The following is a 21,190-nucleotide window of genomic DNA, read 5'->3' on the forward strand; positions in this document are numbered from 1 at the left end:
TAATAAAGAATTCCCAGAAAAACTTGGCCAGGTTTGTACATTTTTCTTCCCGGAACGGTTTGATGTGCTTCCCGAACAGTGCCATAAATTGATGGAACTTGTACAGGAAGACTGTCCATTGCATGAGGAAGTTTGTAAGGGATCTAAGGAACTTCCTTTTCAACATCCGGCTGATCCTTGATGCCATCTTTGGGTCAAAATCTGTCCATTTAGCAATTTCGTGAAGCATTTTTATAGAATCAGATAAAAAGATATTTTTTTTTATCAACTGAACTTTGTAACTGATTGCAAAGCTTAAAGATAAAAAATATTTCGAAACAATTGTATAATCTTAAAAAAAAAATCTACAAATTCAGAGATATATTTCCTAGAACTTTTTATTTAGAGATTATTCAGAATTGATTCAAAATACCCCAAAGACGTATTTTTTTTCTTAACTCCCAGATTATTGGTAATTTATGCCTAAAGGGGTTAAATCATTCATAAACTAATAATATCCGAGTAGAGACCGAAGTTAGTCGAGTTGAAGTCGCGACTAGTGACTAGTCGATGGATTTTCTTGAGTCGTCGTCGTTGATCAATTTTGTCGACTAGTCGTAAGTCGTCGTAGTCGATCTCAAGTCGACTCAAAGTCGACTAGTGCTCAAAAAATAATAATAATTTGATCATTTTTAGTTTTTTAATTTATGAAAAACCTCAAAATTTCTTATGATTTAAAAATACAATTTACCTCTAAAAAACTTTTTTATAATAAGTTAATTTTAAGCGCAAAGTGCACTTTGAAGAGAAATTTTTTTTTTCTTTTCAACTTATTTTATAAAAAGTTAGTGCCAAACGCGTAACAGTTGACGAAGAAACAATCTTTCTTAAAATCCTTTTCTAACAAAGAAACGTTACAACTTCTGTAAAATATTTGAACTGGAGTTTCACTCTAAATGTGTTAAAATAATATTTAATTGAGCGCTAGTTATTCAAGGTAGTTAGAAATACAGCAATCAAAATTCAATATTATTTTAATTATTTTTAGTACAACTCCGATTCTTTATAATTAACACAAGTTCATCTTTTTAAAGTAAATGTTTCGCAATACAATTAGACTGATTTCTGCAATCTTAAGAAATTCAAGGTGAAATTCACTAAAAGTAAATCTGTCATAAAAAACTCAATTCAAACTCAAAAATCTTTTTTTGTACCTAAAAACCTTGCGACTGACTTAAAAAAAACCTAAATCTTACGTAAAAATGCTGACCTTAAAAATTCAATCCTATGTAGCTTATGAAACTAATAATTTTGATTAAAAACTAAAATAATACTGACTTTAAAAACTTAAACCTGACTCAGGGAATTTCACCCTAATTAATGGATTTTTAGTCAATTTTCATAATTCAGCTTTTTGGCCAGTTTAATTCTAGCTATGTATGTAAAGACCTTACTATGGGTAAAGGGGTAATACCTTTAAGGATTTAACTAGCCAGAATTGGACATTTTCACAAACAAGGTGTATAGCGAAAACGTCCCATTGGTCCTTGGTTCTTAAGGGGTTAAATAACTCTGGGTAAAATGCACTACTCAGTTGGGCTTAAAAATTTAAATCGGTTTTTGAGTCGGTTTTAAGGTTTTAAGTCAGGTCTTATTATAACCAGGATTTTGTCTGCCGATAAAATCCAGAATATCTTATTATAACCAGGATTTTGTCTGCCGACAAAATCCAGAATATCCTTATATAACCTGGATTTTGTCTGCCGACAAAATCCAGAATATCTTAATATAACCAGGATTTTGTCTGCCGACAAAATCCAGAATATCTTATTATAACCAGGATTTTGTCTGCCGAAAAAATCCAGAATATCTTATTATAACCAGGATTTTGTCTGCCGACAAAATCCAGAATATCTTATTATAACCAGGATTTTGTCTGCCGACAAAATCCAGAATATCTTAATATAACCTGGATTTTGTCTGCCGACAAAATCCAGAATATCTTATTATAACCAGGATTTTGTCTGCCGACAAAATCCAGAATATCTTATTATAACCAGGATTTTGTCTGCCGACAAAATCCAGAATATCTTATTATAACCAGGATTTTGTCTGCCGACAAAATCCAGAATATCTTATTATAACCAGGATTTTGTCTGCCGACAAAATCCAGAATATCTTAATATAACCTGGATTTTGTCTGCCGACAAAATCCAGAATATCTTATTATAACCAGGATTATGTCTACCGACAAAATCCAGAATATCTTATTATAACCAGGATTTTGTCTGCCGACAAAATCCAGAATATCTTATTATAACCAGGATTTTGTCTGCCGACAAAATCCAGAATATCTTAATATAACCTGGATTTTGTCTGCCGACAAAATCCAGAATATCTTAATATAACCAGGATTTTGTCTGCCGACAAAATCCAGAATATCTTATTATAACCAGGATTTTGTCTGCCGAAAAAATCCAGAATATCTTATTATAACCAGGATTTTGTCTGCCGACAAAATCCAGAATATCTTATTATAACCAGGATTTTGTCTGCCGACAAAATCCAGAATATCTTAATATAACCTGGATTTTGTCTGCCGACAAAATCCAGAATATCTTATTATAACCAGGATTTTGTCTGCCGACAAAATCCAGAATATCTTAATATAACCAGGATTTTGTCTGCCGACAAAATCCAGAATATCTTATTATTTTTATTCTTTTTTTTTTAATTATGCGAAATTTGATTGTTTCATCGAATAACTCTTCCCATACAAAATTTGGTACTCCTTAATTTGGCTAAAAGCATATTAAATAAATATTATGATCATACTCATTCTTTCAGAAATATATTTTTTATTAAAAGCTTCCTTATGAGCTTCATTGTAACTCTCTTCGGAGTTTTGTGCAAATTTAAGAAAAACCTATTTCTAGAGCTTTCAGAGCTTCATTATGCCATTCTCTAGGGTAAAAAAAATAGAATCCAAAAAAAGCTCCTGAACATTCCAAAAAAAAATGTGATAAAAAAAAACAAATTAAACATTTAAATTAATTGAAAATTCTTAATACTGCCTCAAAAGTATTGAATTTTTCGCAAAATAAGAAAATTCTTGCCGTGAAATGAGCTCAATAGACCTCTTGATACACTCAAAGAAGTATATATTGACTACTTTAGAACACAAAAATAATGTTTAAAATGAAACTGATGGCCCCTACAACATATCAAAATTTCAGCCCTCTAGCTATAATAGCGGCTGAGATATAGCGAAAACAAAATTTTGAGGTTATTCAAAATGGCGGACGGGGGGTGGGGGGGTGGATTTGACCTCATAATTGGATGTCTTCCGGTCGATATTTAAACTTTGCCGTTTACCGCAAGTCTCTATCTATCACCGTTCTCTTGCAATTTAGCGTTAGGTTCCGGCCGGCCGGACGGACGGACGGCCGGAAAATTTTTTTTTGGCGCATACGTTTTTTGGAATGTGGGGACCCTAATTCGTGCTCATCCCAAGTTTGAGCCCGATCTGACGACTTTCGATTTTGCTCGGTACACAAAAGCTGTGTCTGAAAGAAACACAGCTAAAATATTTAATTATAAACTTTATGCTCTGTATAAAAAATTTTGTGTAATTTTCCTCTATAAGTCGACTAAGTCGTTGAGTCGTCGTCGACTTATGCTCGACTGGCTAACTCGACTTAGTCGTCGAAGTCGATGCAAACTTTGCATCAAGTCGTCGTCGACGAAAAGTCCATCGACTTCGGTCTCTATATCCGAGTATAAAACATTCAAAAGAAATTATAGAAAAAATTAAATTAGAAACCAAAATTTTCAAATATTTAACCGATTTTCAATGAACATTAAAAATGCTTTAAAATAGTTTTTCATCCATCTGCACAAATAGATTAAACCGGTTTAAACGTTTTAAAGATTTAATTAAACCTAAACGATATCAATTGACCCCAGACTCCCCTAAGATTAACCCCATTTCATCAGCAGGGGTAACTGGGGTAAAATGGTGAATTTAAAAAAAAATAAAAATTAATAACTCAAGAAGCAGTGAGAGCTAATCTGTCTAATTTTGTCAGTAGTTGCACTTTATACCCCTGCCTAAACCTAGAAAGTTTCATAATAATTGATCCAATATTTTGCCTTTTATTTGAAAAACAATTTTTTTGGACCTCAAAGTTACTTTGACCTCTCAACTATAAATTAAGTTTTGGCGAAATTCTCTGCAATTTTTTTTATGCAAATGCATTTTTAGATAGAGTGCTAAACACGAATCTAAACTGAATTTTCCGAAAATATTTTCCGAGTTTTCCCGTAAAACACTGATAGTAAAAAGTACCGCTTGGGGCAAAATGGTGAATTTGGTGTTTTTTTAAAATGACTTTTTAAATTTTTGAAAGAATAATTTCCCTTAATTAGTATAACTATTATATACAATTTGGGATGTTTAATCACTGACTATTACCAATTTTTATAAACTAAAAAAATAAAAAAGGCAATTTCTTCAATTTAACGATATTTTTATTTTTTGTATTTTTTTTATTAAAAAAATGTTTTAAGTGGTACGCAAATCTCTCATTCTCAATAGATATTATAGTGCCTTGCTAAAATAATTTCATTAAATTAAGATTAGCGAACAAAAAACGCAATAACCCGTTTTACCCCAGGGTTGGGGCAAAGTGGTGAAAATGTAAGGGTTTAAAAATTGCAGCCCGGAAAATTTGCTATAATATAGTTGTCATGGAAAAACTTAAATATTTCCACGGAACTCAGGAAAAATTACTTCCCGAAAATTCACCATTTTACCCCAGGTTCCCCTACTTTTTTAATTTTGCATTTTATTTTATTTTTAATAATTCCTAGAGTAAAATTTCAAGAATATTCCTTTAGAATTGAGAGAATGGCTTAACTAACAATCAATCTTATAGGAAAACTTTGTGAGAATTTCCACCACATGCTCCAAATTCCCCCCACATGGAAGTAACAGAAAAGAAAAATAAAACACCAAAACTTGAACATTTTAAGGATAATTTATTTAAATGTACGTTCTTTCTTCATTTTCTTTTTATTTCATTTAATCAGCTAAACTAGAGACACAATCGATTTATTTTTGCCTCTGCATCCCCTCACCACCTCTTTAGAGTCTCAACCAGTACATTGATGATCGAATGCGATTGTATTCTGGTAGATTCTCAACAGGACCCACAGCTGCAACGGCTGGGCAACGATCGTAGATGTACTTCATTGCTACATCGCGAACATTGTCTGCATTGACGCTCTGCAAAGGAAAAAAAAATCATCAATTAAATTGATTGTTGAAGAATTCTTAATTTCTTTTGCTTCTTACGTCAATTCTCTTTTCCAATTCATGGAGGGGAATTCGTCGGTTGTAGCACAGCATTTGCCTGCCGATGTCTTCACAAATGGGCGTTGTCCCTTTATTTTTTTTTTTAGCAAGAAAAGAAGGAAAATGTTGAATGTTTGAAGATTCTTTGAAGAAAAAAAATGTACTGGTAAGCTGACCAAGCTTACGAGAGCTGTGTTTCTTTCAGTGTACCAATTTTGTGAGAGCAAACTAGAACGCAAATTAATTTAAATACGCGCAAAGTCGGGAAAAGTTGAAAAGTCATCCCCCAAGAAATCTTTAAAACGCCATATCTCGGGAACGGCTCCATAGATTTTCGATTTTGAGCTATCGTTGGAAAGGTCTTAACCTCAGCTATAACATATTAAAATATGAAGTAAATCGATAATGGCATTTTCGAAATATTCGAGTTCAAAATTTTCGAAATTTTTGATTTTGACGTTAGCGCCTCTCGTGGTCATTTGTCGAAGTTGCAATGTTCTAGACATTTGTAGGGTTTCACAAAACCTTTCATTTGCACTTGAGTTGATCAAAATCGGACTTGTAGAACCCGAGATATGACATGTCAAAGTTGGAACTAAATATTTTCAAAATGGCGACATAAATTTTTTTTAATTTTTTTTTATAAATAGATGTTATAGTAGGCTATAATATATCAAAAAATGAAGCAAATCGATAATGGCGTTTTCGAGATATTCATCGAAAACTCATCGAAAATTTTGTTATTTTTGACCCCCTAGCGGTAACTTTTGAAACTTCGGATGTTCTAGAAAGTTGTAGGGGTTGTTGAGATTTTTCATTTGACCCCGGGTTGATCAAAATCGGTCAAGCCGTTTTTGAGTTATGGTCGATTTTCGATGAAAAATTGTGGCGGCCATATTGGCTAAACGGCTTGACCGATTTTCGAAAATGAGGTAACGTTGGAAAGCTCTTGTTGGCCCCTACAACATATCAAAATTTTTTGACCCCGGGTTGATCAAAATCGGTCAAGCCGTTTTTGAGTTATGGTCGATTTTCGATGAAAAATTGTGGCGGCCATATTGGCTAAACGGCTTGACCGATTTTCGAAAATGAGGTAACGTTGGAAAGCTCTTGTTGGCCCCTACAACATATCAAAATTTCAGCACTCTAGCTATAATAACGGCTGAGATATAGGCAAAACAAAATTTTGAGGTTATTCAAAATGGCGGACGCGGGGGTGGGGGGTAAAATTTGACATCATTATCGGATGTCTTCCAGTCGATATTTAAACTTTGCCGTTTACCGCAAGTCTCTATCTATTACCGTTCTCTTGCAATTTAGCTCTGAACTCCGGACAGACGGCCGGACGGCCGGAAAAAAAAATTTTTTGGCGCATACGTTTTTTGGAATGTGGGGACCCTAATTCGTGCTCATCCCAAGTTTGAGCCCGATCTGACGACTTTCGATTTTGCTCGGTACACAAAAGCTGTGTCTGAAAGAAAGACAGCTAAAACTTCTTACCATCAAGCTGGAGGAGCATGTTGGTCTTGAGGAGGTTCTTCGCTCTGTCCACCTCACTATCCGTGACCATCGTGCACAACCTCATCCATTCACTTTGGACATTGAAGAGCATATCCTCGCACTTGAGGGGATCGCAGACAAAGTAGATGCCCCAGAGACCGGTGTCCTTGTAGCAGGTGTTGAAGGATTGGAAGCTGTGGCAGAGGCCACTCTCAGCGCTGGCACGTGCCAAGTTTGAAGCATTATTCACGCCACCACCCTGAGAACGATCCCATGTCCCGATGAGTGTATTGGCCACCATTAGGGGTACATTGTCCTGATCTGGCCATCCGCATCCCTCCACAGCGATAGCCACATGAGCCAGAGGAATAGAATCATCGCGCACACGGATTTCAGACCCTACAAAACAGCATTTTTCATGACCATCACTGTAAAATTGCAACAAAAATCAACTCACCAGTGAATCTGCATGGGTCTAGCTTGGGAATCTTCCCGTCGTAGGTATTCTGAATCTTTCCCAGCTCCTTATTGGCCAAGCTCACGAGTTCCTCGTGCTTCACACCACCAGCACCGGCCAGGACAATCCTAGCTGCCTTGTAGTGCGTCGAAATGTAATCCTGCAAATCCTGACGGCCAATTGACTTGATATTCTTCGTCGGGCCCAGAATGGTATTCCCAAGGGGAGTTCCCTGGAACGCCGTGGCGTGGAGATGATCAAACACAACCTCCTGCAGATTGCTCTCAACTTCCTGCATCTCCCGCAGAATTACTCCGCGCTCACGCTCAATCTCACCCTCACCCAGCTTGGAGTTCTGAATGATATCAGCGAGAATCTCAACGGCCTTGGGGACATCTTTGGACAGGCATTTGGCGTAGAAGACAGTCTGCTCGCGGGATGTGTAGGCATTCAAGTGTGCTCCGAGGTTCTCCACTTCGAGTTCCAGGTCAGTTTGGGAACGCTTAGAGGTGCCCTTGAAGGCCATGTGCTCCAGGAAGTGAGCTACACCGTTGTTGCTGTTGCTCTCATAGCGCGAGCCAGCATCAATCCACAACCCAACTGTGGCTGTTGGTGCTCCGGAATCCTCCGTGGCAACACGCAGACCATTGTCAATGGTGGTTACATTGGTGGCAGGGAGATTGAGGAGTGCTGCGTTGAGATTAGCAGACGTAGAGCGCCCCCGGCGGAACTACAATGAATGGGAAACACGAAAATCAGCGAAATCAACATAACCTCAAATGTTTCATCTGAGATTTCCCAGGGAATCCGTAGAAAAGTAAATGAGAAAAGAACCAAATTAGGTTCCTTGGAATTTTATTGAATCTCTAAATTAGTTCTAATCAATTTTCTCGTGATTTTGTGGGAGTTTTTCACAATTTTCACGGGAATTACGTAATGGAGAAGAGTGCAATGTTTTTCTTTTAGCTTCCGCAAGTTTCCAGACTTACCTGCAGAAGTTGAGGATATTGCTGCGTAGCACTTTTGGGGCTCCTGGGGCACTTACAGGTGCTCCGGAGAACCAGGGGAGCTGCTCTATACGGAGTTTGGGGTCCGCGGAAATTTTGACGGTTGGGTTACAAATTTGAACATTTTGACGGTTGGGGATTTTACATGCACTTTTTTTCCCGGAAATGGATTTTCGCGAACTTTTGGAATTTTTGATGCCAATCGACGCGGCGTCGCTTCCTGGTCACAAAAAACTACTTCCGGTTGGAAAATTTTTCGGAAAACGCGAGGAAATTTCAAAAAAGTGAATGTGTGAGGGAGACGGATAGCAGTGACGTTCACCGTCTCATTTTCTCTTGAGGAAACAGTGTCAAAAATAGGGCGCCAAATTCAAAAAGTAGTCAAAAAAGCATGAATTTTATATGGGGGCGCTACGAAGGGGAGCTCTGGGGGGAAAATGAGTACTGCCATCTGAAACCACTTGATATAAGGAGCCTCTGTGCCTAATTTCATCTCGATTAGACCAACGCTGGCTCCAATTTACCTCGTTTATTACATAGGAGAAGAAGAAGAAGAAGAAGAGATTTATGGTTGTGTCCAAATGTGAAAGATTCGCACGTACACCATGTCCAGGACTTTTTATTCAAGTGACGCCACCCTCGAGGAGGATGCTGAAACTGTTAAGCTGGAGGAGGAGTACCTGCCAACGTTGGAGGAAACATGGGATGAGCAGGAGCTGGAAAAGTGCAAGAAATGGATTGGGGAGAATAACTTCAAGCGGATCAGCCTGCAATTCCCAGACACACTCCTCAGGCATAGTGTGACAATCTATGAGCAGCTCAAAGCATCCACAGAGGCGAACTTTTTCATCTTGGGCGACACGAGCTATGGGAGTTGCTGTGTGGATGAAGTTGCAGCATCTCATGTTGATTGTGATGCTCTCATTCACTTTGGGAAGACGTGCCTCAGTGTGACAACAAGAATCCCAGTTCTCTACATCTTCCTCCGCTTTGGGATTAGTGTAGAAGACTTCCAGGAGAAAGTGGCGGCGTCTTTCCCTGAAGGAGATGAGCCAATTATTGTTTTCTCTGATTCTCCCTACAATCACGCCAAGGAGAGATTCCAGGAGGTACTTAGCACACGGGAAAATATGTTAATAGCTTCCTTGGCAACTGATGCCAACACTAAGCGAAACTTTCTATGCTGGACCGTGGAAGGATTGCCACAGATCGATCCAGAACAGTCATCCTGCCTCTTTGTGGGTGAAGATGATCAGACATTCTTTAATCTCTCCTTGACCGTGAAGTGCAGCAAGTGGTGGATCTACAATCCACGCAATGAGGCGCTGAGTACAGCCAATCCGAGAACCTCCGCATGGTTCCGCAGACGATACTACTACGTGGAAGTGTGCAAGGATGCTCAAATGATTGGCATCGTCATGGGGACACTCACATCTTCGAGGTACTTGGAAATGGCGCATAGGATGCAGAATCTCGCCAAGGAGTGCGGCAAGAAGACCATTCTCATCTCCGTGGGGAAGATTAATCCCGCCAAATTGGCTAATTTCTCAGACGTTGACTGCTTCGTCCTCATTGGATGCCCACAGAATGATGTCTTCAACTCTCGTGACTTCTACAAGCCCATCCTGACGACTTTTGAAGTTGAACTCGCTCTCAATACTGCGTGGAAGGATACAATCCCCGAAACATACTGCCTGGACTTCAAGGAACTCCTGCCCAATGGGAAATTCCACCGGGAATGTGAACCAGGGCAGGAGCATGATGCTGAGAATGACGTGAGTCTCATCACAGGACGCGTTCGAGAGAATTTGAGGAATGGCACGGTGGCAGAGGACGTGGGGAGTGGAAGAGAGCTGCTGGAGAGACAAAGTGGAGCTCTTGTGAGCAATAGAGTGACAGAAGCCTTCCAGGAGCGTTCATGGCGAGGTCTGGATCCAGCTCTGGGGCAACATGAGCCCGCTCAAATTGTCCAAGGACGCTCAGGTGTCCCAATAGCTTATGAGGAGAATAAGGATGCAGCAATGTAGGGGGATTCCTTAAATATATTTACTTACTTACAAAAGCATTTTTTTCTTATAAAAATTTTAAGAATTTTGTTTGAGGAATGTTTTTTTTTTAGGATTTTTCATCTTCACTTGAACTCCGGGAGCGTGTTCCGTCATCCTGAGGATTGTTCATGTTCCCCTCTTTGAATTCCTTCAGCCACTTCTCAATTGTTTGCAGGGATGGGGCAAAGGATGCTCCGTAAACTGTATCCAGCTCTGTCTTTATGCCCACAGCTGCATCACCCCGGAGGAAGAAATGCTTGCAGAGACTTCGGAACTCCGTTGTGGTCAGCATCCTGGAATAGCTGGATTTATATTAAAAAGAACAAACGAAATTCTTCTTTGACAGAAGTTGAACCTTCTTGAGGTGTTGTGGTGCTATCTTCTGGGGAATATGATTTAAGAGATGGAGCATTACTGGAACACATCCAGAGGGGATTATTCCTGGAATTCCTTGAAAATCTTTCACAGAAATAATTTCTTTCATTAGTTGGAGTTCCAGGATCCACTAGATCAACTAATAGAGAGATGAGGGAGCCTATCCTGCTGTACAAAAAAGATCCGAACTGGAGGGTTCTGATAAAAATCCAGAATTAATCTCTTTTGATTAAAAATTGTCTAATAAACCTTCCCTTCATATCACTATCATCGTATCCATCGACTCCAGTTTATTTTTAGAACAGCACGTTTTGGTTGCGCATGGCTGAGGAGCTCCCAAGCATGGAAAAATTCAGCTCAATCAGTCTGATAGAGAACTCTGAAGCGCAATGGATGATCTCACATTCCGCGTGGCTATTGCTGGAGACGAAGCGAAAGTTTTAGATTTTATTAGGAAATTTTACTATCCGGAAGAAGCTCTAACCATTGGAATAGCACCCAAAGATCCTACACCAGAGGATGAGGAATTTTCTCTTTCGTGCATCCCCACGGGATTGAGTGTTGTCGCTGAAGATTCCAATGGTGAGCTCGTGGGGGTACTTCTGTGCCATGAAGTGGACAACAGTACACTTCCGGAAAGAAAGAAAGAAACTGCAGAGATTAAGGATGCAAAGTGGAGGACAATTTTGACTTTTCTCCATCACCTGGAGGAACTATCATCCATCTGTAGGCGCTTGGATGTGCCAAAAGGTGTTCAGTTTAGTGTTCTCGGAGTTGATCCGGCTCATCGTGGGAAATCAATTGGATTGCAGCTAATGCAGAAGGCGGCAGAGAATGCAGCTGAGAAGGGATTCAAGGCCATTGGGGCTGTGTGTACGAGTATTTTTTCATCCCGGATAGCTGATAAATTGGGCATGACCTGCGTAGCATCTGTTGCCTACTCTGAGTGGAAGGATAATGCTGGAGAGGTCATCTTCCACCTGCCTCCGCCTTATGATCAAGCCAGGTGTTACATTAAGAAATTGTTGTAAAAATAAAGTCAATCATAACGCGTCCAGTTATAAGAGTTGGTATACCACAACGCGGATGGGTCAGTCTATGCGTTGTAATTTAATTTGTGAGCAGAATTAGTAGGTAAAGTTGATTTTTTTATGAAATACAGCAATTCGAGAGATAAAACTGCTCATATCTTAAGTTCTATAAGACCTACAGAAATTTCTTGACTAGTTTTGGAAAGGTCTTGAAACAAGCTATTAGTTGACATATATATCAATAATTTTCAAGGTCACATCTAGAACAAAAATGGCGTATATTTGTTTTACCAAAACAATTTATTGCACTTTTTGTCCTCAAGGAATGGTTCTAGAGGTTTTTAATGTTCTAAAAAGTTGTAGAGTTTTGCAAAACCTTTAATTTGATACAAAATTGAGCAAAATCGGAGAGACCGTTCAAGAGATATGGCTCTTAGAACTTTTCAAATTCAAGAATTTTTCAAATGGCTATATCTTCTAAACGGCAACATGGATTTTCTTCATTTTCGGACTGATGAAAGATATTGAGTCAGGCTACAACATATCAAAATTTAAAGGAAAACGATAATGGCGATTCGGAGATATTGCCCCGTAAAGTTAGTCAATTTTTGTTTTTGTTTTTAGCGCCTCTTGCGGATGTTTTTGAAACTTGAAATGTTCTAGATAGTTGTAGGGCTTCTTAAAACCTTTCATTTGATACCAAGATGATCAAAATCGGTCAAGCCGTTCTCGAGTTATATCGAAAAAACACTTTGCTTTAGGCCGCCATATTTGCTAAACCGCTTGACCGATTCACAAGTATGAATTATTGATGAAAACGTCTCACTGAGCACTACAACATACTAAAATTTCAGATCTCTAGCTATAAGGGAACTGGTCGACGGTATTTCAAAATGGCGGACGGCGGCCATCTTGGATTTTGAAAATGCAAAAAAATGAAATTTTACACCCACATTTCTATAAAAAACTTCAAACCGGAAATCTCTATCTGTTACCGTTCTCGAGCTATAAGGCAAAGTTTGGACCAATGGCAGGCCGGCCGGATCAAAATTTTTCCACCACCATTTTCGTAATGTGGGATGTCTAAAACGTGCTCATATCAAGTTTGAGCCCGATCTGCTGAGGTGGTCGGTTTTTCCGATGATTACAATACTTGGTATGCCACGATTGTGGTATACCAACTAATTAAATAAAAACACAATCAAAAAGAAAAAAAAATTTATTTCCTGCGCCTCCTCATTTCCGGCTTCAGGCGCCTCTTGTCGTCCATCTGCGAAGGCAACTTGAGTCCCAAGAATTCCTTATTGGGGCTTATCTTCAATCCCAGATAAATCGCAAACTCCAGCAGTTCCTTCCTGTTGGTTGTCTTCAGTTCCACCGTCATCTCTTCCACGCCAATCTCCATTGTGTCCGTGAGGAGGATGCCCAGAACGAGGATGTGGCAGATGGCTTTGCGCGTGGTGAAAGCTGATTTAATTGGTCGCGTTGCGGTGGGATCTGTGAATTGCTTCCTAATCTCCGTTTCGACATTATCGCAAATCCCCGAGAGGCTCACACTGCTGAAATTCTGCCCTTTCTTCACTTTCTTGACGAGCGTCATTAGAGCATCGAGGTAGATCAGAGCCTTTGTCTTCAGCAAATTTTCCGGAGATTCTGGATTATTGGATTGCTGAATCTTCCGAATACGCTGAAGGATAAAATTGCTCTCTATCGGAAGTTCATCCGGAGGGGTTTTGAGCACTTCCTTGGCAACAAATTCAATCTCCGTGAGAATCCTCGGAGCAATGAGTTCCGTGAAGGAGTAGAGATCCTTTATATTCTTTGCTTCCTTGTTCATTGGAGGGCAAATTGGATTGCGTTTTGTATCCCCAAAATCTGGCATCTCCTCTGGCTCATCCACCCTGGATGCTTCGTGCTTCTCCAGCGTGTTATCCAGGGTATCCTTCACAATGTCCACATTGACCTTCATACGATTGTATTTATCGTGTGCCTTCATGGCTTTCTTCCCACCAAATTGCGTGTAGAGCTTATTTGAGTCATCATTCGCCGTCCGGGCAGCACTGTCTTCCCTGACACGCAGAACGTGCTCACTGAGCATTGAACACGTTTCCACCTGAACCAGACGAATTTTTCCCGTCACAGTATTCCGGATTGCAATAAATGTGTTCAGTTGGGGATCCTGCTTCACATCCCCAATGTACACGGAAGCATCACAGGCAGCCAGGAGTTTATGACCCTTCTTCTCTGCCTTATCCACTGCAAAGTGACACTCGAGATTATCGTGTGAACCTGGCAGAAGATCTCCATTCTGGAATTTAGCTAAATGAAAAATTTGTTACTCTCAAGTCCTGAGATTCATTTACTGCACTTTACAACTTACCCAGAATTGGATTATTATCATTTTTCCTCAGCACCGCAACTGATTCAATTTTACTTTTCGTCCGCTTCATGTTTTCTTTTTTGCAGCAAATGTGAAAAAGTGAGGTTATGGGACTTTCCCTCTTCGCAGCACGAAGCGACCTCTTTAGTGTAAAATTTTCCTGCTCAAAATTTTTCGGTTATGTTTTCGTTTTCATGATTTTCACAATTTTCCAATTTAACAAGAATTTATTATTTGATTTTCCTTTACAATAAGAAAAAAAGAACATACAAAGTTTATGGAAAGTTCTTAAGATCCTGAAAATGTCTGTCCTTTGTTCTTTAATGTGTGTTTTAGTGATTAAAGAATTTTCCATTGATTGCATCCGTGATGTCGGCCATGTTTTTCAAGTTTTCCGCGTTGGTAAGTGAAAATTTCCTTGCATTCCTGTTGGTTTTGATTATTTTAATCGGTGCTGGGGCTTTTGTATCAAAACCATTGAAGCTATAATGTTTACTTTTGATTGTATTGATTACTTGCTGAAGGAAAAATGGGAAAACAAAGTCTTTAAAAAAAATCTTGGCAAAAGGACTCTCAAAGGAGTCCTTACAAAAATTTCCTTGAATTCCTAAATGCAAAAGATACTCACCAAGACTAATTTAATCAGGAAAACTGCAAATGTTAGGAAGCAAATAGTCATGAGGGCTCCTTCAGCTGATGGGAAATCCATATGCCCCTCTGAACCACCCCCAATGTGTCTCTTTGATTTTCGATGAGGTGTTGCATCATTAGGTGGCCACAGGAAGCTTATTCTCTTCTCTAGAATATAAGAAAAGTTCCAGGAAAATTCTTAAAATAAGTTTACCGTCATTCTCACCAATTTCCACGAGAAATTTATCTCGAATATCTGTGAGAAATTTAATTTTATCCTCAATGCTCCTCTTTGTGCGGCTCATAAATGATTCCTGGATGCTCTTTAGGAAGGAGATTAGGCCACTGAAGCTGAAACCTCTATCCTGCTTCTGTTTCTCCATCAATGGTTTTGCTTTTGTTGCACTCTCCGTACTGGGTGGTTCTGTTGTCCCCACAGTGGTAATTTCCGGGGATTTTGTGGGTTGTTCTGTTGCAACTTCCGCAGCTTTAGTTGGTGGATTAATCCAGGAAACGCCAATAAGATGGCTTTTCTTCGTGATCCATGCTGGGCTGCTTTCAGTTTTCTTCCACTTGTTGCTCCTTGTACCACCATCATCACTTGATTGCTTTGCAATGAGAGTTTCCTGCAGGAAGTGGGATTTACTCAGCAGCGTGGCGGATTCCGTGGAAGTCTTCCGTTCTGGTTCAATGGAAATCTTAATCCATTCACTCGCACTGGGTGGGAAGATGTTGGCAATGAGTGCAACAACCACAAAAAGAAGCTCCATTCTCGATGGCAAATCCGAAGAAACTACTTTTGCATCAAAGAGACGCTTTACGTGGGGGGATACACATGAAGAATTTTCACTCTTCACATTCTTGGTGAAGAGATTTCCCTCAGCTGATATACGACAAATTTAATTTCCTCGTTGCTCTCCTTAGTTGGAGTTGTGTCACAGCACAGAGGTGCATTAAATATGATACAAAAAGTTCGTTGAAATGCCAACATGTTGAGCTGAGATTAACATTGTCCCGCATATCCAGGAAATCCATAATCTTCTCCATAATCTCCTGTGGCATGTTGCAGATTTCCATAAATCTCCCAGAATTTTACAGAAAATTTAGAAAAACGAAAATTTCGCAGAAATAAAATACAAAAGATTAAAAACTTCTACCGCGGCCCATTCCGTTTTTACAACAACTTCCAGAGCGTGTAAACTGCTTGAGCATTTTGTAGATGATGAGGGATTTCATGGGCTGATGAATGCCACCCACAATATGGTGATTATTTTAACAAATTAGTGACATTCTCCGGCATCGATGTTAACATCATTCCAACATGCATGATGTGGCTATGACGGGGAGACAAGAAGTGAGATGAGGGAAAAGCCCCTAATGAGATGAAAAATGCCGAAAAATGAGCGATAATTCATCTGCGCTCCCTCACTAAGGATATTAAAATCTACTTTAGGCATTGTACATAAGGAAGTTAGGCGGTCGTTAGCGTCTAATTCGCATGGGAAATCATCTGGTTTTGTCACTCAAAACATGCTTTTGGGGGAGGAAATTCATGTGTCTTATTTGCATTTTAAATGAGCCATTTTAATATGATCCAAATTGCTTTGCTAAATTGTTGGATTTATCGTAAAATAAAAGAAATTGTTATGTTGGTTTTGAGAACTTTTTTTTTTTACTTATTTTGAAATTGTCGTTATTTGTTGATTCTGTGTGAGAGGATGAATTACAGAGACCGTCTTAGATAACGAACAATCAAGCATTCGCCATTTTGAAAAAAAAAAAAAAGTTAGTATAAGAATATACTGAAATTTGAGCAAGAATAACGATTTAGAAATCATAGGTTTGTGAAGATTGAGAGATTATTAACCTCCTTGAAGTTTGTACACTCTTTGAATACACTTTCCTTCCCGGAAAGTGCTATGAGTGGCTGGAAATTGTTCAGTGATCCTACCCATTGCATCAGGAAGTTTCGACAGAAATCTGTCCATTTAGGAAACTCCCTTTGCAATTACGTGAAGGATTTTTAAAAACTCAGATTTTGATACCTAAATGAAATCAAGGATCAGCCGGGTGTTGAAAAGAAGGTTCTTAAGATCCTTTAGAAACTTCCTGATGCAATGGGCAGGATGGCTGTACAACTTTCAGCCACTTAAAGCACTTTCCGGGAAGAAAAGTGTATTCAAAGAGTGTACAAAAAACTTCAAGTTGCTGATTATTAACTGATTTTAACGGCTGTTGAATTCAGATTAACAACTTTCGTTAATTTTTGTGCAATTCTAACGTTTGACGTAGTTTGAATTATTTTTTTTCTAACGTTTGAAGGTTATTTAACCCTTGGAATGCGGAGCGGGGTCGTTGAACGACCCCAGCGCTATATTTCGTGCTATAACTAAATAAATATAAAAGACGAGGTAAATTGTCGCTTCGCTCCAATTTACCTCGCCCCGCTTCGCGGGGATTTGTTGCGCTTCGCGCAAATTTTAAAGAAAATAAATTGTGAAGGTTTAAAGGTAGATTAGGGTGATTAGGGCCACTTATCAATCCCAAAAGAAAAATTCGCAAAGAGAAGAAATCATTTTCATACAACATTTCGGGCGCCAAATTCAAAAATTCGCAAAAAAAGCATGAGAGTTATATGGGGGCTACCCGAAGGGGGGCTTTGGGGGGAAAATGAATACGGCCACTCGAAAGCGCCTGATATAAGGAGTCTCTGTATCAAATTTCATCGCAATCGGTTAAACGGTGTAGATTTGTATAGCTGTACAGACACGAAGATTACCAACAAACAGACCTTTCTTTATTATATAGATAGCGTTCCCATCTTTTGGAAATAAGCTCCTTGGTTATCTGAGGAGGTTGTGTAAAAATTTCAGCTCAATCCGACCACCACAAGAAAAGTTATTGAGGAAAATGTAGAAGAAGGGAATTCAAAAATTTTTGTAACGGTCATGCTGCGGAAAATTTCTTAGAGCATAAACAACATAAAACATAATTAGAAGCATGTAAATGTGCAAAACAATAAAGAATATTCGAGAAATATTGCCATTTATCATGTTGCGGGAGGTAAGGGGAATGTGGGGAAGAGTGAAAAAAAAATAGCAGTTGGGGTTAACTTTCTTGGCAAATTTCTCAAAAAGAAATTGTGAAAAATTAGTGAAAAATGTTTTTCCCTAATATCTTCTTCTACGTGTTTTGTGGTGGAAAATTTGTGATGCAAGGGGCAAGAGGACTATATAAGGAAGCTATAGGCACTAACCCGACAACTCCAGGTTGTATAATTTGGGAGAAAATTGGCCTTCTTTTTGGGGTCGTTCAACGACCCCACCTTCGCATTCTAAGGGTGTGCCAAGGCCTCCGCATTCCAAAGGTTAATAAGTTTGACGTTTTGAATTTGATTATTTGCTTTTCTAACGTTTGACATTTCTTTGAAATGTTTGACATTTATTAAAGTTTTTTTTAGCGCCCTTTATCTAAAACTGTTCTGTTTTTAAAGCGAAAATCCTATGTTTTGTTTTCTCAAAAAAAAAAAAAAAAAAACTTGAATTTCCTGGACTATTAGATGGCGTTTAGGTATCCAAAAAAAAACAACGTCCCCCTAACTTTTGATTAAAAATTTAAGGAAAATAATTCTGTTAAAGTTTCTCATTTTAACTGATGACTGACACTATAGGGGAGACCGGGGTAAAAATAGTCATTTTGGAATTTTCAAATGCCAATTTCTCCCAAAATATAAATTGGAAAAATCGGAAAAAATTAGGGTGCAAAGCCTTACCAACCTATAATTTTTGACAGTAATTTGAAGGTTATCCGATCAGTACTTTAGGAGTTAAAAATGAAAATAGATTTTTGGCCCATTTCCCAAACTTTTGCGTATTGAGAAAAACGCGTTTTCCGAAGTTTTCCTTCAGCAATTTTCCAATCAGATAATTTTTCTCACTACCTGGGTTAGTGCAGAAAATGTTGCCAAGGTGTATTCTTCAATAACTTTTAATGATTTTTCTCTACAATTTTTTGAATCAAAACATACCCCTTGGAGTAGATCTAGTCATCCCATGTAAATCATATGGGAGATCGAAATTTTTGGCATATTTTCTATTCATTTGTTGCAAAATGGCGTGTTTGAGAAAATCGCAAAATTCTCTGTTTTAGTGCGTATAAAAGTGAAATTCCTTGTCGCGGATCAAAAGGTGAGAGGTTTAGCTATCAACTACTATCAATCTCTCAGTTGGAAAATCATTGGAAATGTCGGAAAATTCGACCGACTTTATTTAGCCAACTGGTGACTATATTTACCCGCCGCGTTTAAAAATAGTCAGAAGCGGAAGGGTTCAGAAAAAGCTCGAAAGCTCATATTTCCCGTGGGGATAGAGAAAAGTGGTCTGAGACAAAGTTGTAGGCCAGGAAATTTCCTATAAGAATGACCTATCGAGGAAATTTTCTTGTCCTTGGGGAATCCTGCAGATAAGGATTTATGCAAATTGACTTTTTTACCCCGGTCTCCCCTAACAACTAAATTACATCACACCTAAATAACTATACATAATAATCTTGTAGCTCCTTTGTTAGTTGCTTTGAATTATATACAGTCTAAATTACCGAATAACAAATTCACAACGTTGAATAATTGATTAGTATGTACGGTAGGTACCTACATGAAGAAACGAGACAAAGGTTAGCTAATTATATTCTCAATGTGAAATGTAGTTATCAATATTGCATCCAATATATCATGAATTAATTGCTAAATTGCTGTAATTAAAGGTTGTTTAATATAACATCCACTCTCTCTCTCTCTATGTATATACTTACCTACATTAAATCATTTGATGACGAAGGTATAAAAAAAGGAAAATAAGCATAATCGAAAAGAATTACCAAACATCCCCCTTTCGACGCTACCGTGGAAACTTCCATTCTCATCTCTCAAAAATCGTTTTTTTTTTGTATCCCCAATTTTTTCCCATCGTCATTCAGAGTCATTAATTTCCTTAATTTAACAAATACAAAGGGAAACAACATTTTATGCCAGAGCATTTATTTTGTTCTTTTACACTGAATTTGTGTTGAAGAATTTTTTTTGCCTTTTGATGAAGAGAAGAAAAGTTTCAATAAAATCTTTCTTGTGCTTTGTCGCGTGACATGGCTCGTCAGTACCTCATTATCACATTGAAAATGGAATGTGTGTGAATGTATTTATACTAAAGTCAAATTTCACGAGTAAATCTGATCAATATATGATGGTATTAAGGTGTGCTTACAGGAAAATTCAATAAAAACTTTTCCATCAGGCATCCCCCTTCCATTTTATCACCCGCGCCTTTCGCGCAGTGCCAACAAAATGCTAAAATCTTATATGGCGGCGTATATGTTCTTAATTCAAAATTTATCCCCTTTACCTCTCACAGAGATTGCGAAGAGCGTTGAGACTTAATTGAGCATAATCCTGTATGATGAGAAATGCTTTAGTTTGTCTATGCAAATTTATGAAACTAAAATAGTAAATCCAACAAGCTCCCATATAAACCCCCATCGGATGGGGAGCTTCCAATTTACAGAAAATTATCTATGCAGCCGTTCCTCTAAGAGCGAGCTGGGAGTGAACCGTCCTAATGAAAATCCTGAAAGGCGCACACACATAAGAAATTAACACTGCGGGGGAAGTTTTGCGCAAAGTGAATTGTTTCAATGCAAATATGCAAAATTTAATTTCTTCATTTTTTTCTACATGCAAAAAAATTCACGCTGATGAGGAAGATTGCGAAAAATTAATGCAGACAAATTGAAATTATTCTCATGCGGGGTAAAAAATTGTTGGAAATCTCATTTGGAGAGAAAGTTCATGCGATAAATTCTTCTTCTTGTAGGTCTTCTTGTGATGAATTAGTAAAAGAAATTTCTTTCAAGATCTCTTAACTGAATTGTCGTAAGAATTGGATTTTCACGGATGGATTCCGTGAAATCTTGTAGGATTTATTTGATTCTTAAAACGAAAAAACCAAATTAGGCTGTTAAAAAATTAATTTTGCCTTCTAATAAACATGGATAATCCCCAGAGAATTTGAATATTTTCGCAAAATGTGTTAAAGAAAATTTAGAAATATGATTTTGTTTAAATTTGAATCATTTTCTTTATGTTTCGGGTAATTGCAAACTTTTTAATTCAAGATGTCTTACAGATTCCATAATCTGTAAAAAAAAATCCTAATTCATACAGAAACTTCATGAAAGTTTTATTTTGATTCCTAAAAATCTATATCTGGTAAAAATGGTTTAAAAAGTGTTAGAAGAACTTACAATTCATTTTTCCAGCTACGTTTTACTTTTTTTCTCAATTAATAAATAGATTTGTAGCTAGTGCTCCCTTAGAGAAGACTACCAAGTTCCTTACAATGCCAGATAAATATGAATTCTTTCACTTTTTTGCTCA

At 38.1% G+C, this 21,190-nt stretch overlaps 4 protein-coding genes across 4 annotated transcripts in view; 2 read left to right on the forward strand and 2 right to left on the reverse strand.

Annotated features, from left to right (window-relative positions):
* Positions 1-4,999: 4,999 nt before the first annotated feature.
* The window catches only part of LOC129787900 (mitochondrial-processing peptidase subunit beta), a gene marked incomplete at its 5' end in the record, with an annotated part of 132,804 nt that continues 116,613 nt past the window's right edge, over positions 5,000-21,190 (reverse strand). Inside the window, 5 exons of the mRNA XM_055823738.1 lie at positions 5,000-5,266; positions 5,336-5,424; positions 6,836-7,234; positions 7,293-8,022; positions 8,282-8,313. Coding sequence (XP_055679713.1) covers positions 5,126-5,266; positions 5,336-5,424; positions 6,836-7,234; positions 7,293-8,022; positions 8,282-8,313 — 1,391 coding nt within the window. The remainder of the gene's footprint in view (positions 5,267-5,335; positions 5,425-6,835; positions 7,235-7,292; positions 8,023-8,281; positions 8,314-21,190) is intronic.
* On the forward strand, positions 8,841-10,361 carry LOC129787896 (2-(3-amino-3-carboxypropyl)histidine synthase subunit 2). The gene has a single exon (XM_055823734.1). The coding sequence runs from the start codon at positions 8,905-8,907 to the stop codon at positions 10,324-10,326; it is 1,422 nt and encodes a 473-aa protein (XP_055679709.1). The 5' UTR covers positions 8,841-8,904; the 3' UTR covers positions 10,327-10,361.
* Positions 10,830-21,190, forward strand: part of LOC129787902 (uncharacterized) — a 38,957-nt gene continuing 28,596 nt past the window's right edge. Inside the window, exon 1 of the mRNA XM_055823739.1 lies at positions 10,830-11,760. Within this exon, the coding sequence (XP_055679714.1) occupies positions 11,112-11,753 (642 nt within the window). The 5' untranslated portion in view covers positions 10,830-11,111 and the 3' untranslated portion in view covers positions 11,754-11,760. The remainder of the gene's footprint in view (positions 11,761-21,190) is intronic.
* On the reverse strand, positions 12,958-14,226 carry LOC129787898 (uncharacterized). Its single transcript, XM_055823736.1, has 2 exons — positions 14,134-14,226; positions 12,958-14,072 (listed from the first exon to the last, which is right to left on the reverse strand). Exons 1-2 carry the CDS (start codon positions 14,201-14,203, stop codon positions 12,973-12,975), a joined length of 1,170 nt encoding a protein of 389 aa, XP_055679711.1. The 5' UTR covers positions 14,204-14,226; the 3' UTR covers positions 12,958-12,972.

The sequence above is a fragment of the Lutzomyia longipalpis genome, chromosome 1, assembly GCF_024334085.1.
Source record: "Lutzomyia longipalpis isolate SR_M1_2022 chromosome 1, ASM2433408v1".
Taxonomy (NCBI): Eukaryota; Metazoa; Arthropoda; class Insecta; order Diptera; family Psychodidae; genus Lutzomyia; species Lutzomyia longipalpis.

What these genes read in the sequence shown, in the direction of transcription:
- LOC129787896 (XM_055823734.1), top strand. Translation starts at nt 8,905, where the DNA reads ATGTCCAGGACTTTTTATTCAAGTGACGCCACCCTCGAGGAGGATGCT.
- LOC129787898 (XM_055823736.1), bottom strand. Translation starts at nt 14,203, where the DNA reads ATGAAGCGGACGAAAAGTAAAATTGAATCAGTTGCGGTGCTGAGGAAA. An exon ending in TGATAATAATCCAATTCTGG is followed by an intron (nt 14,073 to 14,133) that starts GTAAGTTGTAAA and finishes TTTTTCATTTAG; the next exon opens with CTAAATTCCAGAATGGAGAT.